General features: G+C 42.6%; 2 protein-coding genes across 4 annotated transcripts in view; one reads left to right on the top strand and one right to left on the bottom strand.

Moving 5' to 3' along the window:
• ELP3 (elongator acetyltransferase complex subunit 3) overlaps positions 1–23,949 on the bottom strand; it is a 98,448-nt gene that overhangs the window by 21,056 nt on the left and 53,443 nt on the right. For 2 of the 3 annotated variants that reach the window (XM_088162597.1, XM_088162599.1), the window contains exons 10-12: positions 11,544–11,737; positions 6,516–6,606; positions 4,772–4,837 (exon numbers count right to left, since the gene is read on the bottom strand). In XM_088162597.1, the coding sequence (XP_088018723.1) occupies positions 4,772–4,837; positions 6,516–6,606; positions 11,544–11,737 (351 nt within the window). The remainder of the gene's footprint in view (positions 1–4,771; positions 4,838–6,515; positions 6,607–11,543; positions 11,738–23,949) is intronic. The other variant, XM_088162598.1, reaches the window with a different exon arrangement.
• LOC148224554 (uncharacterized) lies at positions 11,844–15,849 on the top strand (the record flags this gene model as incomplete). The annotated part of the gene is given in 3 exon segments (XM_088160706.1): positions 11,844–12,039; positions 12,042–12,457; positions 15,772–15,849. Coding segments are annotated over 3 exon segments (690 nt in total), but the record flags the coding sequence as incomplete, so codon positions are not given.

The following is a 23,949-nucleotide window of genomic DNA, read 5'->3' as shown; positions in this document are numbered from 1 at the left end:
CAGGAAGAAATTCCCTAAAGCCACTGTAATTCCAGATGGGAATTGGGAATTGGCCACAAAATCCCGATGGATCAGCTCCACCTGATCCCAGAGGGAGGAGGAAAAGGAGGGGAAAAAGGAAAAATTGAGATTAAAAGGGATTCCATGGATCCGTAAATATGGCTTGGAGCAAACAGGAAGAAATTCCCTAAGGTCAGTTTAGTTCCAGATGGGAATTGGGAATTTGCTATGGAATTCTGATGGATCAGCTCCACCTGATCCCACAGTGAGAAGGAAAAGGAGAATTTGAGATTCAAATGGATTCCATGGATCCATAAATGTGGCTCAATGAAACAGGAAGTGTTTCCCTAAAGCCAATTAAATTCCAGGTGGGAATTGGGAATTGGCCACAAAATCCCGATGGATCAGCTCCACCTGATCTCACAGGGAGGAGGAAAAGGAGGGGAAAAAATTAAAATTTGGGATTCAAATGGATTCTATGGATCTGTAAATCTGGCTTGGAGCAAACAGGAAGAAATTCCCTAAAGCCACTGTAATTCCAGATGGAAATTGGGAATTGGCCAAAAAATCCCTTCAGATCAACCCCACTTGATCCAGGAGGGACAAGGAAAAGGAGGGGAAAAAGGAAAATTTGAGATTAAAAGGGATTCTATGGATCTGTAAATATGGCTTGGAGCAAACAGGAAGAAATTCCCTAAAGCCACTTTAGTTCCAGATGGGAATTGGGAATTTGCTATGAAATCCTGATGGATCAGCTCCACCTGATCTCACAGGGAGGAAGAAAAAGAGGGGAAAAAATTAAAATTTGGGATTCAAATGGATTCCATGGATCTGTAAATGTGGCTTGGAGCAAACAGGAAGGGTTTCCCTAAAGCCACTGTAATTCCAGATGGGAATTGGGAATTGGCCACAAAATCCCTTCAGATCACCCTCACCTGATCCAAAAGGGACAAGGAAAAGGAGGGGAAAAAAGGAAAATTTGGGATTCAAATGGATTCCATGGATCCGTAAATATGGCTCAGAGTAAACAGGAACAAATTCCCTAAAGCCACTGTAATTCCAGATGGGAATTGGGAATTGGCCACAAAATCCCGATGGATCAGCTCCACCTGATCCCACAGGGAGGAGGAAAAGGAAAGGCAGAAAAGCAGAATTTGAGATTCAAATGGATTCCATGGATCTGTAAATATGGCTCAGAGTAAACAGGAAGAAATTCCCTAAAGCCACTGTAATTCCAGATGGGAATTGGGAATTGGCCAAAAAATCCCTTCAGATCAACCCCACTTGATCCAGGAGGGACAAGGAAAAGGAGGGGAAAAAAGGAAAATTTGGGATTCAAATGGATTCCATGGATCCGTAAATGTGGCTCGGAGCAAACAGGAAGAAATTCCCTAAAGCCACTGTAATTCCAGATGGGAATTGGGAATTGGCCACAAAATCCCGATGGATCAGCTCCACCTGATCCCACAGGGAGGAGGAAAAGGAGGGGAAAAAGGAAAATTTGAGATTAAAAGGGATTCTATGGATCTGTAAATATGGCTTGGAGCAAACAGGAAGAAATTCCCTAAAGCCACTTTAGTTCCAGATGGGAATTGGGAATTTGCTATGGAATCCTGATGGATCAGCTCCACCTGATCCCACAGGGAGGAGGAAAAGGAGAATTTGAGATTCAAATGGATTCCATGGATCCATAAATGTGGCTCAATGAAACAGGAAGTGTTTCCCTAAAGCCACTTTAATTCCAGATGGGAATTTAGAGTTTGTTATGGAATCCCAACAAATCAGCTCCACCTGATCCCACAGCGAGGAGGAAAAGGAAAGGCAGAAAAGCAGAATTTGAGATTCAAATGGATTCCATGGATCTGTAAATATGGCTCAGAGTAAACAGGAAGAAATTCCCTAAAGCCACTGTAATTCCAGATGGGAATTGGGAATTGGCCAAAAAATCCCTTCAGATCAACCCCACTTGATCCAGGAGGGACAAGGAAAAGGAGGGGAAAAAAGGAAAATTTGGGATTCAAATGGATTCCATGGATCCGTAAATGTGGCTCGGAGCAAACAGGAAGAAATTCCCTAAAGCCACTGTAATTCCAGATGGGAATTTGGAATTGGCCACAAAATCCCGATGGATCAGCTCCACCTGATCCCAGAGTGAGGAGGAAAAGGAAAATTTGGGATTCAAATGGATTCCATGGATCCATAAATATGGCTTGGAGCAAACAGGAAGAAATTCCCTAAAGCCACTTTAGTTCCAGATGGGAATTGGGAATTTGCTATGGAATCCTGATGGATCAGCTCCACCTGATCCCACAGTGAGAAGGAAAAGGAGAATTTGAGATTCAAATGGATTCCACGGATCCATAAATGTGGCTCAATGAAACAGGAAGTGTTTCCCTAAAGCCAATTAAATTCCAGACGGGAATTTGGAAATCCTTTCAGATCAACCCCACTTGATCCAGGAGGGACAAGGAAAAGGAGGGGAAAAAAGGAAAATTTGAGATTCAAATGGATTCCATGGATCCATAAATCTGGCTCAGAGTAAACAGCTCAGTTTAGTTCCAGATGGGAATTTGGAATTGGTCACAAAATCCCGATGGATCAGCTCCACCTGATCCCAGAGTGAGGAGGAAAAGAAGGAGAAAAGGAAAATTTGAGATTCAAATGGATTCTATGGATCCATAAATATGGCTCAGAACAAACAGGAAGAGTTTCCCTAAAGCCACTGTAATTCCAGATGGGAATTTGGAATTGGTCACAAAATCCCGATGGATCAGCTCCACCTGATCCCAGAGTGAGGAGGAAAAGGAGGGGAAAAAATTAAAATTTGGGATTCAAATGGATTCCATGGATCCATAAATGTGGCTCAGAACAAACAGGAAGAAATTCCCTAAAGCCACTTTAATTCCAGGTGGGAATTCCATTGCTGGGATCCCCCCACGGTGACCTCTGGCCCATGGAATGGTTTGGATGGGATTCCTGGACCTTCAATCCCATTCCAGGGACAATTTCTGCAATCCCAGAGTGACCCAAACTTTCCTTTGATGCTCCCAGGGATTTTCTGGGAATTCCTTCCCAAATCCCATTTCCTCCCCCTTTCCCAGGGAATTCCCTCCATTCCCAGCCTGGCACTGGATCCATCCCCATCCCAGCTCCTCTCTGGGAAGGAATTTTGGGAATTCAGGACTCCAGGCAGGGTCTCCCTTCCCTTTTCCATCCCTGAATTCCATAAAAATCCCTCAGGGATGGATCCTGAGCGTCCTGGATCCCAGAATCCCGGAATTTTTTGGGATGGGATCCACGGATTTTTCAATCCCATCCCATCCCAACCCCGACACCTCCCGTTATCCCAGCCTGTTCCAAACCCCACCCAGGCTCTACCTGAACATTTTTGGGACAATTCCCTGTCCCTAAACCCTTCCCTTTTCCCTGTAAAATCCCATGAAATCCCTGGCACCTCCTGGGAACTTTTAACCTCAACTCCCAGCTCCTCGTTTATCCCACAAAAATCCCTCGTTTTTTGGGGTTTTTTTGGGTTTTTTTGGGGTTTTTTTTCAGGAATCAGGAGCAGGACCCTTCACTCCTCGCAGCAATAATTTCATTTTCCAGCCTTCCCTTTCCCTCTGGAAAAAGCCAGCACGACCAAAAAAAAAAAAATAAAAATAAAAAAAACCTCCTCAAACCGGGAAAAATCGGGATTTTTATCCACGAAAAACCCCAGCCCGGGCTGAAATGCAGGAACCGTTAATTAGAGGCGGTGATTAATTAAATCTGAGCCCGCGGTCGTTTATTTACAAAAAAAAAAAACAAAAAACAAAAAAAAAACCCAACAAAGCAGCCAAGGAAAACGCTCCCGTTTTTTCCCGGGATTTCTGCTCCCGCTGAGCAGAACAAAGGGAATTTTCCGCTTGGAAAAACCCGGGATGAGCGATTTTCAATCTCCTCCCCTCCCTTCCCCCAAATTTACAATTTAAATCAGATCGGCGCCGCCTCCAACAAAAAAATTCGGGAAAAGATTCCCGGTTCCTGCAGGAATTTGGGAAGAAGGGGAAATTTTTATTTTTTTTTAATTTTTTTTTTAATTTTTTTTTTTTTTTTTTTTTTTTTTTGGTGCATTTCCGTACAAACGGAGGGGAAAAAAAAAGGAGAATAAAATTCCCTGGAATCTCTAATTTAAAAAAAAAAAAAAAAAATCTCCCAAGCTGTTGAAATCTGGGAATATTCTTCAAATTCCTGGAAATCTGAAGGAATCAGTGGAATTCCAGGAGTGAAGAGGAAATTTTAGGAATTTTTGGGTGCTGACGTTTTCCAAACCCGGAATTTGTGGCTGGGTTTGGAAATTTGGGATATTTTTTTTTTTTTTTTCCCAGCACCCAAATAATTCCTGCTGGAATTAAATTTATTGGAAGAAAAAAAAAAAAAAAATTGGATTTTGGAATTTACATTTCTCCTTCCAGAAAGCCAAACCATCTTTTTATGGAACATCTTTAAGATTTTTTGGATTTTTTTTTTTTTTTTTATTTCTACGTGTGTGCAAAATGAATGCATTCACATATAAACTCATTTTTCAGGGCACACTTTTGTTTTTTTTTTTTCAACATCCATCCATGAATCTCCTTGGAAAAAACTCCAGGGAATTTAAAAAAAAACAAAAAAAAAAGGGAATTTTTATCAGGTACAGCCTCAGATCCAAGGAATTTTAAAATAAAAAGGGAATTTTTACCTGGTACAGCCTCAGATCCAAGGAATTTTTAAATAAAAAGGGAATTTTTACCTGGTATGGCCTGACTTTGTGGTGGATTTCCTGAATTCCCACCTCTCTCGTCCTCACGTCGCGGCACTGGGGGGGAAAAAAACAAAACAAAACAAGGAATGGGAAAAGGGTGAATATTCCAGAAAATTCCAGAAAAAATCCGGAAAAATTCCAGGGAAAAAAAAAAAAAACAAAAAAACAAAAAAAACCCACAGAAAATTGCAGGAAAATAAAATCCAGAAAATTCCAGAAAAAAATTCCAGAAAGTTCCAGGAAAATTCCAGAAAAAAAAAAATAAATCCAGAAAAATTGCAGGAAAATTCCAGGAAGAAAAAAAAAAAAAAAAAAAACCCACCACGGAAAATTCCAGGGAAAAACATTTCCAGAAAATTCCAGGGGAAAAAAAATCCAGAAAATTCCAGGAAAATAATAAAAAAAAATTAATTTCTGGAAAATTCCAGGGAAAAAAAAATTTCTGGAAAATTCCAGGGAAAAAAAAAAAACGGAAAATTCCAGGGGAAAAAAAAAAATCCGGAAAATTCCAGGGGAAAAAAAATAAATCCATAAAATTCCAGGAAAATTCCAGAAAAAAAAAATCCGGAAAATTCCAGGAGAAAAAATTTCCCGAAAATTCCAGGGGGGAAAAAAAAAATCCAGAAAATTCCAGGAAAATTCCTGAAAATAAAAAATAAATTCCAGAAAATGGGGGGGGGGGGGGGGAGGGAGGAATCCAGAAAATTCCAGGAAAATTCCAGAAAAAAATTTCCAGAGAATTCCTGGGGGGAAAAAACCCACAAAAACAAAACCAAAACAAAAAAAAACCAACAACGAAAAAACACCACAGAAAATTCCAGGAAAAATCCAGAAAAAAATTTCCCAAAAATTCTGGGGGGAAAAAAAAAAAATCCATAAAATTCCAGGGGGGGGGGGGGGGGGGGGGGGGAATCCAGAAAATTCCAGGAAATTTCCAGGAAAAAAAAAATCCAGAAAATTCCAGGGGGAAAAAAAAATCCGGAAGATTCCAGGGAAAAAAAAAAAAAAATCCAGGAGAAAAAATTCCCGGAAAATTCCAGAAAAAAAAAAAATCCGGAAAATTCCAGGGGAAAAAAAAATAAATCCATAAAATTCCAGGAAAATTCCAGAAAAAAAAAAAAATCCGGAAAATTCCAGGAGAAAAAAATTCCCGAAAATTCCGGGGGGGGGGGGGGGGGGGGGGGGAATTCCAAAAAATTCCAGGAGAACTCCAGAAAAAAATTTCCAGAAAATTCCTGGGGAAAAAAAAAATCCAGAAAATTCCAGGAAAATTCCAGGAAAAAAATTCCAGAAAATTCCAGGGGGAAAAAAAAATCCGGAAGATTCCAGGAAAAAAAAATTCCAGGAAAATTCCAGAAAAAAAAAAAAAAAAAATTTCCAGAAAATTCCAGGGGGAAAGAAAAAAAATTCCAGAAAATTCCAGGAAATGGGGGGGGGGGGGGGGGGGATCCAGAAAATTTTCCAGAAAATTCCAGAAAGAAAAAAATCCAGGAAAATTCCAGAAAATTCCAGGGTTCCAATCGAGCTGAATTTCCAACGGGGAAAAAAATTGGGGGAAAAATGAGGAGAAATTCCAAATTTTGCCCTCAGCTCTCCCTCAAGGCAGCCAATGAGGATTTTTCTTGGTGATTTATTATTTTAGAAAGCCATTGTTATGTGTTTAATTGTCAATAAATATGAAATTTAGGAGGAATTTTAAATAATAATTATTATTTTTTATTTTTAAACTCACCTGTGTCCCCAGGTCTTTCATCCTGGCCAGGGCGAGCTCCCTCAGGTTCCCGTGTTCCACCCCAGAGCTCACCAAAGGCATTGGGATATCCCTAAAAAATAAAAAAAAAAAATTAAAAAAAAAGAGGAAAATCCAATTTTTCAACAGCTGGGTTAGCAGAGAATTCACAAAAAAAAAAAAAAAAAATCCCCAAATTTGCAAAATTCCTCTGGTTTCGAGGGTTTGGTTGAATTAGAAAAGAAAAGATGAGTGAAAAATGAGAAAAATGAAGGGAAAAGCAGCAAAAAAAAAAAAAAAAAGGAAAAGGAAAAGGCACAGGGTTTCGTTTGAGTGGAAAAAAAAAAACCTGAATATGGATCTTGAACGATTCTAAAAAAATTTGATTTTTTTTTTTTTTTTCTCTCGGTTCTTCACTTTGGAATCTGGAGGAAAAAAAAAAAAAAAAAGGATGATCCAGATGTTCTTCAACATCTGCTGCTGGATTCCAGAAAAGGGGAAATTTGGGGGGAAAATCCGTCAGAATTTGTGAGTTTTTAATCGTGGGATTTTGATGTTTTGCTGAAAAATTGGGAAATTTCTGGGCAGGAATTGCAGGCTGAGGATGGGAGGAAGGAGCTGAGAGGAAATTTGGGAGCAAATTTGGCCTCCCAGGTGGGTTCTGAGTTTGGAGATGAGGAAATCAGGATTTTATTTTATTTTATTTTATTTTATTTTATTTTAATTTTTTTTTTTTTTTTTTGGGGAAAAGAGGATTTCTGCACTGGGATAGAGCTTGGAATGTTGGCTCATCCCACCCCACCCTGATAAAATTCCATTTTTTTATCCCAAATCCTTCAGATTTCCAAATCCCACCCCGAGTTTGGGATGCTCAGGGAATAGGGGCTGTAATTAATTAATTAATTGATTGATTAATCAATCGATCTGCTTTGATTTTCCATCCCCCTGTGGAATGAATTCCTGGATTTGCCCAGGTCCTGGTGGATTTTCTTTCCCACCCATCAACAATTCCTGAAAAATAATAAAAAAAAAAATTAAAAAAATGGAATTAAAGGGTCCTAAACCTGATCCACTGGGAAATAAAAAAATAAAATAAAAAAATAAAGGAGTTAAAGGGTCCTAAACCTGATCCACTGGGAAATAAAACAGAAAAAAAAAAGGAATTAAAGGGTCCTAAATCTGATCCATTGGGAAATTAAAAAAATTAAAAAAAAAAAAAGGGGGAATTAAAGGGTCCTAAACGTGATCCACTGGGAAATAAAACAGAAAAAAAAATAGGAATTAAAGGGTCCTAAATCTGATCCATTGGGAAATAAAAAAAATTAAAAAAAAAAAAAAGGGGGAATTAAAGGGTGCTAAACCTGATCCACTGGGAAATAAAACAGAAAAAAAAATAGGAATTAAAGGGTCCTAAATCTGATCCATTGGGAAATTAAAAAAATTTTAAAAATTAAAAAAAAAAAAAGGAATTAAAGGGTTCTAAACCTGATCCACTGGGAAATAAAACAGAAAAAAAAATTTAAAAATGGAATTAAAGGGTCCTAAACCTGATCCACTGGGGGAAAAACAGAAAAAAAAATAGGAATTAAAGGGTCCTAAATCTGATCCATTGGGAAATAAAAAAATAAAATAAAAAAATAAAGGAGTTAAAGGGTCCTAAACCTGATCCACTGGGAAATAAAACAGAAAAAAAAAATTAAAAAATGGAATTAAAGGGTCCTAAATCTGATCCATTGGGAAATAAAAAAAAATTTTTTTTAAAAAAAAAGGAATTAAAGGGTCCTAAACTTGATCCACTAGGAAATAAAACAGAAAAAAAAATGGAATTAAAGGGTGCTAAACCTGATCCACTGGGAAATAAAACAGGAAAAAAAAAAGGGATTTTTCTTTTATTTTGCAGAACAAAAATAAAAGGTTGCTCCAACCTTTCCTGGGACAATTCCAGGGATGGGAATTCCAAGGTAGGAATTTCTTCCCAAATCCCTGTCCCCTGTGGGAAACCATTCCCTGTGTCCTGCCCCACTTGGAAAAAGGAAAAAAAAAATAAAATTTTTTCCTTATAAATCCCCAAAATCTTGGGGATAATTCCTGCTCACAACTCCCAAAGAAAATTCCTTAACCAGGGTCTTTATCCTGGGATTTTTTTTGAGTGAATAAAAACCCTGCAGAGGCAACAGAATTCCCTCCCAAAAGCTGCAAAATTTGGGAAAAAAAAAAAACAACAGCAAGACACTCAGCCCCACAGGGAATAACAATTATGGAACAGCTCCAAAAAAATTCCAGGATTGGGTGAATTTTTTAAATCTAAATCCAAGGAATTGCATCCAAAATCCCACCAATAAAAGGTGAATTACAACCCATCCACCTGCTGGGGAGTGAAAGAAATTAAAATAAAGATGGGGAGGAGTGGAGGGGAGGGAAAAAAAAGTGGATTCTGGAGGAAGGAAAAAAAAAAAAAAAAAAAAAAAAGCAAGGAATGATTTTTCCATGCCCAGGAACATCCAGAATAATTCCAGCCACTGGACAATGCCAGCCTGGAGAGCTGGGGACTCGTTAAAATGTGAAATAAATTCAATATACGGGGGATTAAATGGTGATTTCGTTAAAAGTCAACGAGAAAATTTGCCAGCAGCTCCAGGCAGGTTTGGTTCATCTCCTGTTTTCCCAAACTTTCGATTCCTTGGGGTTTTTGTGGAGCAGCTGATTGGAACTCGAATGGGAAATTCTGGATCTGGCTCTCGGATCTGTCAAGGTTTTATTTCCTCATTTTTTTTTTTTTTTCCCACCTCCTCACCATCAGAGTGAGAGGAAAATCCATAAAAACGTCCAAATCCAAGGGAAAACAAAAACCCCGGAGGCGAGTGACGCTCCTCCTGTCGTTTTCCACAGTGCCTGGGGATGATGAAAATCCCAAATATTTGGGATAAATGCAGGATAAATAAGGATCAGCCTGAGGGATGCCTTCTCCTCCAAGCACTCGTTAGCAGCAGCTCATTTTTAAAAAAAAAAAACAAAAAAAAAACAACAGAAATTTCACAGAATCACGGAATTATTAAAGGCTGGAAACGACTTTTGGATGGTCAACAACGAGGAATTAAAATCACAGCCTCGAGGGTGACACCCACAGGATTTTAAACACCTCCAGGGATGGTGATTCCACCTTTCCCACACCATTTCACTGGATTTCCTGGAGCTGGGGGATTTTTCGTGGTTTTTTTTTTTTTTTTTTTGTCACTGGTGCCTCTCCCAGTTTTTATTTTGGGATTGGGGTGGACACAAAACCAGCGAGTTGCTGGATTTTCCTCAAAATCCCGTCCCAGGGATTAAGGATCATGAGGATTGGATCTCAGAATTTGGGATCATGGAATCCTGGAATGGTTTGGGTGGGAAGGGACCTTAAATCCCATCCCAGGGTGCTCCAAAGCCTTCCCTGGACATTTCCAGGGATGGAGCAGCCTCAGGTCCCCTGGGGCAGGGCAAGGTCTGAGAGGCAGAAATTTAAGGTAAGAACAAAAGTGAAGATGCAATGTCTGGGTTTGTCATTAGTGGGATCCATCCCATTAATTATCATCCACCCAATTATCCATCAGGGGATCCATCATGGAATCAACCCAATTAATTACCCATCATGGGACCCATCCCATTATTCATAGAATCCATCCCATTATTTATCCATCATGGGATCCATCCCATTATCCACTGTGGGATCTACCCCATTAATTACCCACCATGGGATCCATCCAATTAATTATCCACCATGGGATCCATCCCATTAATTATCCACCATGGGATCTGTCCCATTACCCATCATGGGATCCATCCTATTAATTACCCACCATGGATCCATCCCATTATCCATCATGGAATCCAATATGGGATCCATCCCATTAATTATCCACCATAAGATCCATCCCATTATAAATCATGGGATCCACCCCATTAATTACCCACCATAGGATCCATCCCATTATCCATCATGGGATCCATCCAATTAATTACCCACCATGGAATCCAATAAGGGATCCATCCAATTAATTACCCACCATGGGATCCATCCCATTACCCATCATGGAATCCAATATGGGATCCATCCAATTAATTACCCATCATGGGATCCACCCCATTAATTACCCACCATAGGATCCATCCCATTAATTACCCACCATGGGATCCATCCCATTAATTACTCACCATAGGATCCATCCCATTAATTACCCACCATAGGATCCACCCCATTAATTATCCACCATGGGATTCCTTCCATTAATTACCCACCATGGGATCCATCCAATTAATTACCCACCATGGGATCCATCCCATTATCCACCATGGGACCCATCCCATTATCCACCATGGGATCCACCCCATTAATTACCCACCATGGGATCCATCCCATTATCCACCATGGGACCCATCCCATTATCCACCATGGGATCCACCCCATTAATTACCCACCATGGGATCCATCCCATTAATTATCCACCATGGGATCCACCCCATTAATTACCCACCATAGGATCCATCCCATTATCCACCATGGGATCCATCCAATTAATTACCCACCATGGGATCCATCCCATTATCCATCATGGAATCCAATATGGGATCCATCCAATTAATTACCCACCATGGGATCCATCCCATTAATTATCCACTATGGGATCCATCCAATTAATTATCCACCATGGGATCCATCATGGAATCCATCCAATTAATTACCCATCATGGGATCCATCCCATTAATTACCCCCCATAGGATCCACCCCGTTAATTACCCCCCATAGGATCCACCCCGTTAATTACCCCCCATGGGATCCACCCCATTAATTCCCCCCCATGGACCCATCATGGAATCCCTGCCTTGCTGCGACTCCTTTCAGAAATTTCCGGGCGTTTCCCACCTGATCCCACCCCGACAGAGAGCTTTGACATCTTTGCTTAATTAACAATTTAGGCCGGGAGTTAACGAAGGCTGAGGCTGTAATTAGAGAATTACGGGGCGGTGAGGAGAACATTCCGGCCGGGAATTACCTCTGGACGCGGTAGACGCGAGTCCACGGTGGCACCAGGGCCAGGATTGTGGCCACCAGATCCACCAGGGTGCTGGGGGGGTAACTCCGGTACCTCCCGGTTTTCCAGAGCTCGTAGAGCCCCGTGCCACGGATCACCAGAGTGGGGTAGAGCTTCATCCCGTCGGGGCGGAAAGAGGGGTTCTCAAAAAATTCCTGACAAAATAAATTTTTTTTTTTTTTTTTTTTTTTAAAAAAAAGGGATTTAAAAAAAAAAAAAGGTTGAATTTAAAAAAAAAAAGGTAGAAGAAAGAGAAAATGGAAAGAAGAGAAGAGAAGAGAAGAGAAGAGAAGAGAAGAGAAGAGAAGAGAAGAGAAGAGAAGAGAAGAGAAGAGAAGAGAAGAGAAGAGAAAGGAAAAGGAAAGGAAAGGAAAGGAAAGGAAAGGAAAGGAAAGGAAAGGAAAGGAAAGGGAAAAGGAAAAGAGAAAAGAGAGGAAAAGAGAAGAAAAGAGAAGAAAATAAAAGAAAAGGAAAGAAAAGAGAAGAAAAGAAAAGAAAAGAAAAGAGAAAAAAGTAAGGAAAAGAAAAGAAGAAAAGGAAAGAAAAGGAAAGAAAAGAAAAGAAAAGATAAAAGAAAAAAAAGAAAGAAAAAAAGGAAAAGAAAAGAAGAAAAGAAAAGAAAAGAAAAGAAAAGAAAAGAAAAGAAAAGAAAAGAAAAGAAAAGAAAAGAAAAGAAAAGAAAAGAAGAGAAAAGAAAAGAAAAGAAAAGAAAAGAAAAGAAAAGAAAAGAAAAGAAAAGAAGAGAAAAGAAAAGAAAAGAAAAGAAAAGAAAAGAAAAGAAAAGAAAAGAAAAGAAAAGAAAAGAAAAGAAAAGAAAAGGAGAAAAAGAGTTCCCCCCCCCCAAAAAAAAATTAAAAGGGCAAAGAGAATTTTCCGTGGGGTTGGGATCCTGGACTCGCTTCCAGGGGGAATTTTGTGGTTGTAAATCTGAGAATTCCTGGCTCGGGGTGAGCTGGGAGTGCTCAAGGGGTTTTTTTGGAATTGAAAAGTCTGTTCTAGACTTGAAGGCAAGGGAGAAAAATCGGAAGGAGTCAAATGCGCGCCCTGCTCGTGTTTTTGAGCGTGAATTCGGGGGATATTGAACCATTTATTGTCCCGGGCTCCGCCTGGAATGTGAACAATGGGGATGAGTGTGCTGCCTTCCGAGATTAATCAGCGTGTCTGGGACAATAACAATGGAAAAAAAAAACAGATTTATTCTGTTTTTCTGTGTTTATTCTCCACTCTGAGCCAGCCCAGAGAACGGGAGGACAAAGTGTGGCTCCGATTTCCCTGCCTGAATCCCACACACGGAGCACATCCCAGGCTGGGTTGTTTTTTTTTTTTTCCCAGATGAAATTTTGGGAATGACCATTAAAATCAAAAGGAAAAAAAAAAAAAAAAAAAAAAAAGTAAAGCCAGGAGCCAGGCTTGGCACCCTGAACTAAGCCAGGATTAAATGATGACACGGCCAGACCTGATCCTAAACCCTGGATTTATTCCTGGGTTCTTCACTTGATGTGCAGGGTCTGATCCCTCTCCAGAGGGGCTTTCCTGCATGGAATTCCCAGCTGGATAAGGTGAGGCCCCAGGGCTTTGCTGGAGTGCTTCAAACACTGCCAGGGAATCGTGGAATGTTCTGGGTGGGATTCACGGACCTTCAATCCCATTCCATTCCAATCCTGACACCTCCCACCATCCCATGGTACTCCAACCTTTCCAGGGATCCAGGGATTCTCTGGGAATTCTTTCCCCACATCCCATTCCCAGTGGGAAGCCATTCCCTGTGTCCTGTTCTCTTCCCTTTTTCCCAAATCCCAGCTCTCCTGGAACCTCTTTAGCCTCGGGAAGGGGCTCCAAGGTCTCCCTGGATCCTTCCTTTATCCACCTGAGCATTCCCAGCTCTCCCAGCAGCTCTGCTGGCTCCCTGTGCTTCCCAATCCCGAATTTCTCCAGGATAAAACCCCCTAGAATGGATCAGCCCAGCTCTAAGGCACACCAGAGCCAGTACCAGGATGGGAAGAAATTCTGGGATCACAATAATCCAGGTTTTTCTAGAGCTGGAATATTCTGAATTCCAGTTTGGATTCACTGAATCCCAGTTGGGATTCACTGAGTCACAGTTTGGATTCCCTGAATTCCAGTCTGGAATTGCTGAATCCCAGTTTGGATTTGCTGGATCCCAGTTTGGATTTCCTGAATCCAAGTTTGGATTTCCTGGATCCCAGTTGCAATTTGCTAGATCTCAGTTGAGATTCACTGAATCCCAGTTTGGATTTGTGGGATTCCAGTTTGGATCTGCTGAATCCCAGTTGGGATCTGCTGAATCCCAGTTTGAATTCGCTGAATCCCAGTTTGGATGTGCTGAATTGCAGTTGGGATTTGCTGAATCCCAGTTTGGATTTGCAGGATCCCAGTCTGGATCTGCTGAATCCCAGTTTGAATCTGCTGAATCCCAGTTGGGATTCACTCAGTCACAGTTTGGATTAATTGAATTCCAGTCAGGAATTGCTGAATCCCAGTTGGGATTTCCTGAATCCAAGTCTGGATGTCCTGGATCCCAGTTGCAATTTGCTAGATCTCACCTGGGATTCACTGAATCCCAGTTTGGATATTCTGAATTCCAGTTTGGATTCACTGAATCCCAGTTGGGATTCACTGAGTCACAGTTTGAATTCACTGAATTCCAGTCTGGATCTGCTGAATCCCAGTTTGGATTTGCTGAATCCCAGTTGGGATCTGCTGAATTCCAGTTTGGATTTCCTGAATCCAAGTTTGGATTTCCTGGATCCCAGTTGCAATTTGCTAGATCTCAGTTGGGACTCAAGGAATCCCAGTTTGGATAATCTGAATTCCAGTTTGGAGTCACTGAATCCCAGTTGGGATTCACTGAGTCACAGTTTGGATTCACTGAATTCCAGTCTGGAATTGCTGAATCCCAGTTGGGATTTGCTGGATCCCAGTTGGGATTTGCTGAATCCCAGTTTGGATTCCCTGAATCCAAGTTTGGATTTCCTGGATCCCAGTTGCAATTTGCTAGATCTCAGTTGAGATTCACTGAATCCCAGTTTGGATTTGCAGGATTCCAGTTTGGATCTGCTGAATCCCAGTCGGGATTCGCTGAATTCCAGTTTGAATTCTCTGAATCCCAGTTCGGATGTGCTGAATTGCAGTTGGGATTTGCTGAATCCCAGTTTGGATTTGCAGGATCCCAGTCTGGATCTGCTGAATCCCAGTTTGAATCTGCTGAATCCCAGTTTGAATTCACTGAGTCCCAGTTGGGATCTGCTGAATTCCAGTTGGGATTCGCTGAGTCTCAGTTTGGATGGGCTGAATCCCAGTTGGGATTCACTGAGTCACAGTTTGGATTTCCTGAATCCAAATTTGTATTCACTGAATCCCAGTTGGGATTTGCAGGATCCCAGTCTGGATCTGCTGAATCCCAGTTGGGATTCGCTGAATTGCAGTTGGGATTCACTGAATCCCAGTTTGGATTCCCTGAGTCCCAGTTTGGATCTGTTGAATCCCAGCTGGGATCTGCTGAATCCCAGTTGGGATTCCCTGAATCCCAGTTTGGAATCACTGAGTCCCAGTTTGGAATCACTGAATCCCAGTTTGGATTCCCTGAATCCCAGTTTGGATTCCCTGAATCAGGGAGCCCAGGACAATCCGTGGGATGAAACCACAGCGATGCTTTGGGCTGGGAGGGACCTTTTGGACCATCCCATTCCAAGCCCAACATTTCCCACCATCCCAGGCTGCCCCAAGCCCCATCCAGCCCGGCCTTGGGCACTCCCAGGGATCCAGGGGCAGCTCCCGATGGATTTATGGACCCATTCCATCTCTTCTGATCGTGCTCCAGATGCAAAGACAGAGCAAAACCCAACTCCCTGCACTCCTGCAGGATCAGGGGCTGGGATCCCAGCAGGGCCAGGAAAATGAACCTGGCTGTGCCCCAGCCAACCCAAACCGGGCTGAATTCCACCTTTTGTGGGCACTTAATGGAAAAGGAGGAGCGGGAATGAGGAGATGCCCGCGGGCTGAGTGTCCTGGTCCTTTCTCAGGTCAGGATGGGATGAATAAACCACTCCAGGCAGGCAGGAAGGGCTCGGGTTAATAATCCCCGTGATCCTGAACCAACGCAGGAGCCTGGAATGATTCACCAACATTCCCGGATTTTTCTATTTTAATTTTTTTTTTTTTTTCCCAGGCAGCAAAGCCAAGGTCAGGGCTGGAGGTTGCTCAGCCCACCCCGAATTCCGTCCCCTCGCCCCCTCTGCGCCTCTGACGTCAGAGCACGAACCCAGCCGGTAATTCTGCTCCCCACTGGCCTTTTAAAAATCCACAGATTTCCCTGTTAATTCCTCAAGCCCTGCCTCTAAAGCACTCCTGAGCTGATTCCCCAAGTAATTAATTTCCAACGAGATAAGGCGGCGGCGCCGCCGTTCTTCCCCAGCCCCTTTTCCCAACGTAAATCCCAATATTTAAAGCCTTAACCTTTTCCCCATTCACAAACAGCTTTTGATTAAGTTTGAAATCTTTTTTTTTTTTTTTTTTTTTAAATTCACTTTCCTCCCGAAACAAAGCAAGGAGAAAATGCCAACACGTGCCAGGCTTTAGGAGGAATCGTAGCCTTTTCTTGTGTGGTGTTTTTTTAGTTTTTTAGGTTTTTTTTGTTTTTTTTTTAATTAGACACCTTAAAAGGTGTCTGGGGCTGATAAAAACCCTCCCGAGCCTTTTCCTGCCAAGACAAATTGAATCCCAAAAATATTTGTTCCAGAGGCCACCATCCATAGCGGCTCTGGAGGTTTTCCATCAGCTCCAGGCTGAGTCAGGGCTAATCCGTGTCTGCTCCGCAGGGAGAGGTTAAAGATGACCCAGAGGATGAAGATCCCAAATTTCTGAATCCCTGGAGGACATAAAATATTCCATACGGAAGCACGACCGACTTTTAAAGCTGCTAAATCGATCCTCCTTGAAGTTTTCTCCCCTCGAGGCATTTAACAGGTTTTAGAAAACTTAAGGAAGGAAAATGGAAATTTGGGGGTGTGGCCAATGGGCGGCACATGAGAGATTCTTGCAGCAATTTAATGTAAAAATTGAAATTTCAATTGTCATTGGAGTAGAGAAAGATCAGCTCAGATCACTCAGACCTGGAGGTTCACACGGACTCCTCCATACCTTAAAACAACATTTCCTGCACCATTCCTCAATTCATGGGACATCAGAGAAAACCTGAGGATAAATAAGAATCGTGGAATTTATTTTTTTTTTTTTTTTTTTTTCAACTCCCGCCAAAAACTTTCGGTGACATCGCAGTTATTGTCCAGGAAAATTAGGATTACAGGAAACCAAAAGCCAACCTCTGTTAGATCAGAATATAATCCCAGAATCTTGGAATGGTTTGATTTGGGAAAAATCCTCTCATCCCAAGGAGGGAACAGGAGATGGAATGGGGAGGTGACGCCCCCTGAATTTCAATATTTTCCCACTCCCGTGCTCTTACAAAAACCTTTGAAATCAGAAAACCCTCGAGAAAGCCCCGAGGATTTGGGATCCCCAAGGCCCCATCCCCAAATTCAGCACCATCCAATATTCAAAGGTTTTAATCGGATTTTCCTGACCACGCTCAGCACGCACTGAATGAGAAACATGCTTTAAAAAAAACCCAAAAAAAACAAACAAAAACCCAGAAAAGCTGCAGCTCTCCAAAAGGAGAAAACCGAGATGATTTTTTTGGGATTCCCAGCCCCAAGATTCAGTGGCCACCTTTAATCCCCTCGCTCTCCAGGTGTCCAACTGCTGGACGAGATACCGGTGAGGGGATAAAAGCAGCAATTTTTGAGAGCAATTTACTAAAACGCCGGGATTTGTTCCGAGTAAAGGTCACCAAAACCTATTTTTGAATGACCAGACACACGATTGTGCCTCTCAACCCCATCCTTGAATCGGCTCCTTCGCTGCAATCCCCTCCCCAACCCATCCCCGGGGTGTGAAAGGAGACGATTAAATTGAAATTGTGAATAAAACGCGCATTATCTGAGCTCCCCATACTCCATCCCTTATCTCCATCAGCTGGATTATTTATAGCACTTGAAAGCTCCTGCCTTGAGTGACACTCGCAGCTCGGCGGGGAAGGAACAATCACTTTAGAGCTTTAATTACGTGCATTAACGGCAGCTCGTGCCTCCCAAAACTGCCGGCTCCGGTTTTTTTTTTTTTTGGTTTTTTTTTTTTTTATTTGCATTTCCCCCTTTTCTCTCTCTGTCTCTCTCCCGTCAATGCCAGGCTAATTAAAACCCTGCCGATAGGATCTGCATTCAGCGGCGCAGACAATGGCCCAGTGACCGAGGAGCCGCGGGTTCCAGGGTGCCTTTGCCGTGCCTTTGCAACACCCACGGCCTGGGGCACAACTCCGGGCACTTGGCAGGCTGCAAATTCAATTTTTCAAGTCGCTCGACTCGAAGGATGTCACCTCACACACTCGGTGTGTTGCCAGAAAAGGACTCAGAGAATTTATCTGGCGGATTTAGGTGGAGGTGGGAAGTTGATTTTGTGCCATTTTATTTTTATTTTCCGTCCTCTAACAGCGATGCTTCCTGTCCGTTCCAATGTTTCTGCGAATATTCCATCAAGGAATGTGATACAAGACGGGGGGGAAAGCCTCAAACTACACATGGGGAGGTTCAGATTATCAGGAATAATTCCTGACTGGAAAGGGTTTTCCAGCCCTGGGCAGTGGTGGAGTCTGGAGTCCCCATCCCTGAAGGGATACAAATCCACGTGGATTTGGGAGCTCGTGGATTTGGGAGCTCATGGATTCATGGTGGAGTCCCCATCTCTCCCCATTTAAATCTCTGGAGGGATTTAAATCCATGGGGATTTGGGGATCATGGGTCTGTGGTGAAGTTCCCATCCCTGGAAGGATTTAAATCCATGGGGATTTGGAGTCCCCACCCCTGGAGGGATTTAAATCCATGGGGATTTGGGGATCATGGATCTGTGGTGGAATCCCCATCCCTGAAGGAATTTAAATCCACGTGGATTTGGAGTCCCCACCCCTGCAGGGATTTAAATCCATGGGGATTTGGGAGCTCACAGATCCATGGTGGAGTTCCCATCCCTGCAGGGATTTAAATCCATGGGGATTTGGGGGCTTAGAGATCCATGGTGGAGTCTCCATCCCTGCAGGGATTTAAATCCATGGGGATTTGGGAGCTCACAGATCCACAGTGCAGTCCCCATTTCTGGAGGGATTTAAATCCATGGGGATTTGGAGTCCCTGTCCCTGGAATTTAAATCCACGTGGATTTGGGGGCTTTTGGATCTGTGGTGGAGTCCCCATCCCTGCAGGGATTTAAATCCATGGGGATTTGGGAGCTCATGGATTCATGGTGGAGTCCCCATTCCTGCAGGGATTTAAATCCATGGGGATTTGGGGGGACATGGATCCATGGTGGAATTCCCATCCCTGGAAGGATTCAAATCCACAGGGATTTGGGGGATCATGGATCCACGGTGGAGTCCCTACCCCTAGAGGGATTAAAAATCCATGGCTCCATGGTGGCCTTGGAAATTGGGATGGTTGGATTCAATGATCTCCAGGGGCTTTTCCAACCTCAACAATCCCAAATCTCTCCCTCATTTCCCACGGATGTGACCAAAAATTTCCATCCCCTGTACAATATTCCGTGACCAAGGGAGAGAGAACAACATTCCAGGGAATTGCTGCAGCTTTCCTGACCATCCACACCCACACCACAAAACCCTTCCAGCTCCTGGCACGTTCAAAACTTCCAAAATTTCTCCTTGTGGAAAGCACCGAGCCAAGGAAAAAGTGACAGAAGAGGCTCAGGTCTCTGAGGGTCACTGGGAACACCTCAGATCGTTCTGGAATTTCCAATACTCTGAGTGTCAGGTAGGAAAAGCTTCTCCTTTTCCTCCCTTTCCCCAGCAGCCTCAAAATCCTCAAATTCTCAGGTCAAAAGGGAGATTTTCCAAGGGAATCCTCACCAACCCCGGCTCCAGCAGGAACATTTTCCACACTAAACCCAGGAATCCCCCCACAGACAGACCAGGAACCTGGGAGAATACATTCACAGACTTATCAAACTTTCCTGGAAATTATTTTCCATATTTCAGGAACTCTTTTACAGGGTTACTTTTTGAGTTTTGTTTTTTTTTTTTTAGAGCATGCGTGTTTCTTGGTTGCCATTTTAATTGGTTTTTCTTATTAGTTTTAATTCGGGTTGTGGTTTTGCATTTCTACAGATGGTTGGTAATTAGTATATAATTAGCAGAACTGGTATATAATTAGTAGAATTGGTATATTATTAGTAGGTGTTTTTACTGGCTGTTAACTAATTAAGCAAGTAGTTTACTAACTACAAAGACATTTTATTAATTTATATTACTTTAAAGAAAACTGTATTTTTAAAAACCATATTTCAACACTATACAGGCAGTATTTACTCTAATATTTGAGTATTATTTCTAATATTTGAATATTATTTCTAATATTTGCAAAAAGCCAATGCCCTAATGAGTATTTATAACACAGCACAATAAGCAGGAGAGGCAGGGAATGATCCTGGAGGGCGATTGGGCTGACCTTGGAGCAGGGCTTGGCCCAGACAGACCCAGAGAGACAGAGACAGACAGACAGACCCAGACGGACAGACCCAGCCAGGTCTGTCCAGATTGTGCTCAGCGCCCCAAGCAGCCCCATCTGAAGGTGGTCCATCCATCCATCCATCATCCATCCATCCATCCATCCATCCATCATCCATCATCCATCCATCATCCATCATCCATCCATCATCCATCATCCATCCATCATCCATCCATCATCCATCATCCATCATCCATCATCCATCATCCATCCATCATCCATCCATCATCCATCCATCATCCATCCATCATCCATCATCCATCCATCCATCCATCCATCATCCATCCATCATCCATCATCCATCCATCATCCATCATCCATCCATCATCCATCCATCCATCATCCATCCATCATCCATCCATCCATCATCCATCATCCATCCATCATCCATCATCCATCCATCATCCATCATCCATCCATCATCCATCCATCCATCATCCATCCATCATCCATCATCCATCCATCATCCATCCATCCATCATCCATCCATCATCCATCATCCATCCATCATCCATCATCCATCCATCATCCATCATCCATCATCCATCATCCATCATCCATCCATCATCCATCCATCATCCATCATCCATCATCCATCATCCATCCATCATCCATCATCCATCATCCATCCATCATCCATCCATCATCCATCCATCATCCATCATCCATCATCCATCATCCATCATCCATCCATCCATCATCCATCCATCATCCATCCATCATCCATCATCCATCATCCATCATCCATCCATCATCCATCCATCATCCATCATCCATCATCCATCCATCCATCCATCATCCATCCATCATCCATCCATCCATCCATCCATCCATCCATCATCCATCCATCCATCATCCATCCATCATCCATCATCCATCCATCATCCATCATCCATCCATCCATCCATCATCCATCATCCATCATCCATCATCCATCCATCATCCATCCATCATCCATCATCCATCCATCATCCATCATCCATCATCCATCCATCCATCATCCATCATCCATCCATCATCCATCATCCATCCATCATCCATCATCCATCATCCATCCATCATCCATCATCCATCCATCATCCATCCATCATCCATCATCCATCCATCATCCATCATCCATCATCCATCCATCATCCATCATCCATCCATCATCCATCCATCATCCATCCATCCATCATCCATCATCCATCCATCATCCATCATCCATCATCCATCCATCATCCATCATCCATCATCCATCATCCATCCATCATCCATCCATCATCCATCATCCATCCATCATCCATCCATCCATCATCCATCCATCCATCATCCATCCATCATCCATCATCCATCCATCATCCATCATCCATCATCCATCATCCATCATCCATCATCCATCCATCATCCATCATCCATCATCCATCCATCATCCATCCATCATCCATCCATCATCCATCCATCATCCATCCATCATCCATCATCCATCCATCCATCCATCCATCCATCATCCATCCATCATCCATCATCCATCATCCATCATCCATCCATCATCCATCCATCATCCATCATCCATCATCCATCCATCATCCATCATCCATCATCCATCATCCATCATCCATCCATCATCCATCATCCATCATCCATCATCCATCCATCATCCATCCATCATCCATCCATCATCCATCCATCATCCATCATCCATCCATCCATCCATCCATCATCCATCCATCCATCATCCATCATCCATCCATCATCCATCATCCATCATCCATCATCCATCCATCATCCATCCATCATCCATCATCCATCCATCATCCATCATCCATCATCCATCCATCATCCATCCATCATCCATCATCCATCCATCATCCATCCATCCATCCATCATCCATCATCCATCATCCATCCATCATCCATCATCCATCATCCATCCATCATCCATCCATCATCCATCATCCATCCATCCATCCATCCATCATCCATCCATCATCCATCATCCATCCATCATCCATCATCCATCATCCATCATCCATCCATCATCCATCCATCATCCATCCATCCATCATCCATCCATCATCCATCCATCATCCATCATCCATCATCCATCCATCATCCATCATCCATCATCCATCATCCATCCATCATCCATCATCCATCCATCATCCATCATCCATCATCCATCCATCATCCATCCATCATCCATCATCCATCCATCCATCCATCATCCATCCATCATCCATCCATCATCCATCATCCATCCATCATCCATCATCCATCCATCATCCATCCATCCATCATCCATCCATCATCCATCCATCCATCATCCATCATCCATCCATCATCCATCCATCATCCATCCATCATCCATCCATCATCCATCATCCATCATCCATCCATCATCCATCCATCATCCATCCATCATCCATCATCCATCATCCATCCATCATCCATCATCCATCATCCATCCATCATCCATCATCCATCCATCATCCATCCATCCATCATCCATCCATCATCCATCCATCCATCCATCATCCATCATCCATCCATCATCCATCATCCATCATCCATCCATCCATCCATCATCCATCATCCATCCATCATCCATCATCCATCATCCATCATCCATCCATCATCCATCATCCATCATCCATCCATCATCCATCCATCATCCATGCATCATCCATCCATCATCCATCATCCATCCATCCATCCATCCATCATCCATCATCCATCCATCATCCATCCATCCATCCATCATCCATCCATCATCCATCATCCATCCATCATCCATCATCCATCATCCATCCATCATCCATCCATCATCCATCCATCCATCCATCATCCATTCATCATCCATCATCCATCATCCATCATCCATCCATCCATCATCCATCCATCATCCATCATCCATCCATCATCCATCATCCATCCATCATCCATCCATCCATCCATCCATCATCCATCATCCATCATCCATCCATCATCCATCCATCATCCATCCATCATCCATCCATCATCCATCATCCATCCATCCATCCATCCATCATCCATCCATCATCCATCATCCATCCATCATCCATCATCCATCCATCATCCATCCATCCATCATCCATCCATCATCCATCCATCCATCATCCATCATCCATCCATCATCCATCCATCATCCATCCATCCATCCATCATCCATCCATCATCCATCCATCCATCCATCATCCATCATCCATCATCCATCATCCATCATCCATCCATCATCCATCATCCATCATCCATCATCCATCCATCCATCCATCCATCCATCATCCATCATCCATCATCCATCCATCATCCATCCATCATCCATCCATCATCCATCATCCATCCATCCATCCATCCATCATCCATCCATCATCCATCATCCATCCATCATCCAGCCATCATCCATCATCCATCCATCATCCATCATCCATCATCCATCCATCCATCATCCATCCATCCATCCATCCATCCATCCATCCATCCATCATCCATCCATCATCCATCATCCATCCATCATCCATCATCCATCATCCATCCATCCATCATCCATCCAGCAATCCCAGCAACTCCATCCTCATTTTGATAACCCATCCCTGTATCTTTTAGCCCTTTTAATTGCACCTTTAAAATCTCTCACAAATATTAAAAGAACCACATTGTGATTGCACAGTAAAATGTCAATCATCTTTACAAAAGAACAACAAAAAAAATTAGCAA

The sequence above is a fragment of the Sturnus vulgaris genome, chromosome 3, assembly GCF_052056855.1.
Source record: "Sturnus vulgaris isolate bStuVul1 chromosome 3, bStuVul1.hap1, whole genome shotgun sequence".
Lineage (NCBI taxonomy): Eukaryota > Metazoa > Chordata > Aves > Passeriformes > Sturnidae > Sturnus > Sturnus vulgaris.
This window is presented reverse-complemented; position numbering and strand designations above follow the sequence as displayed.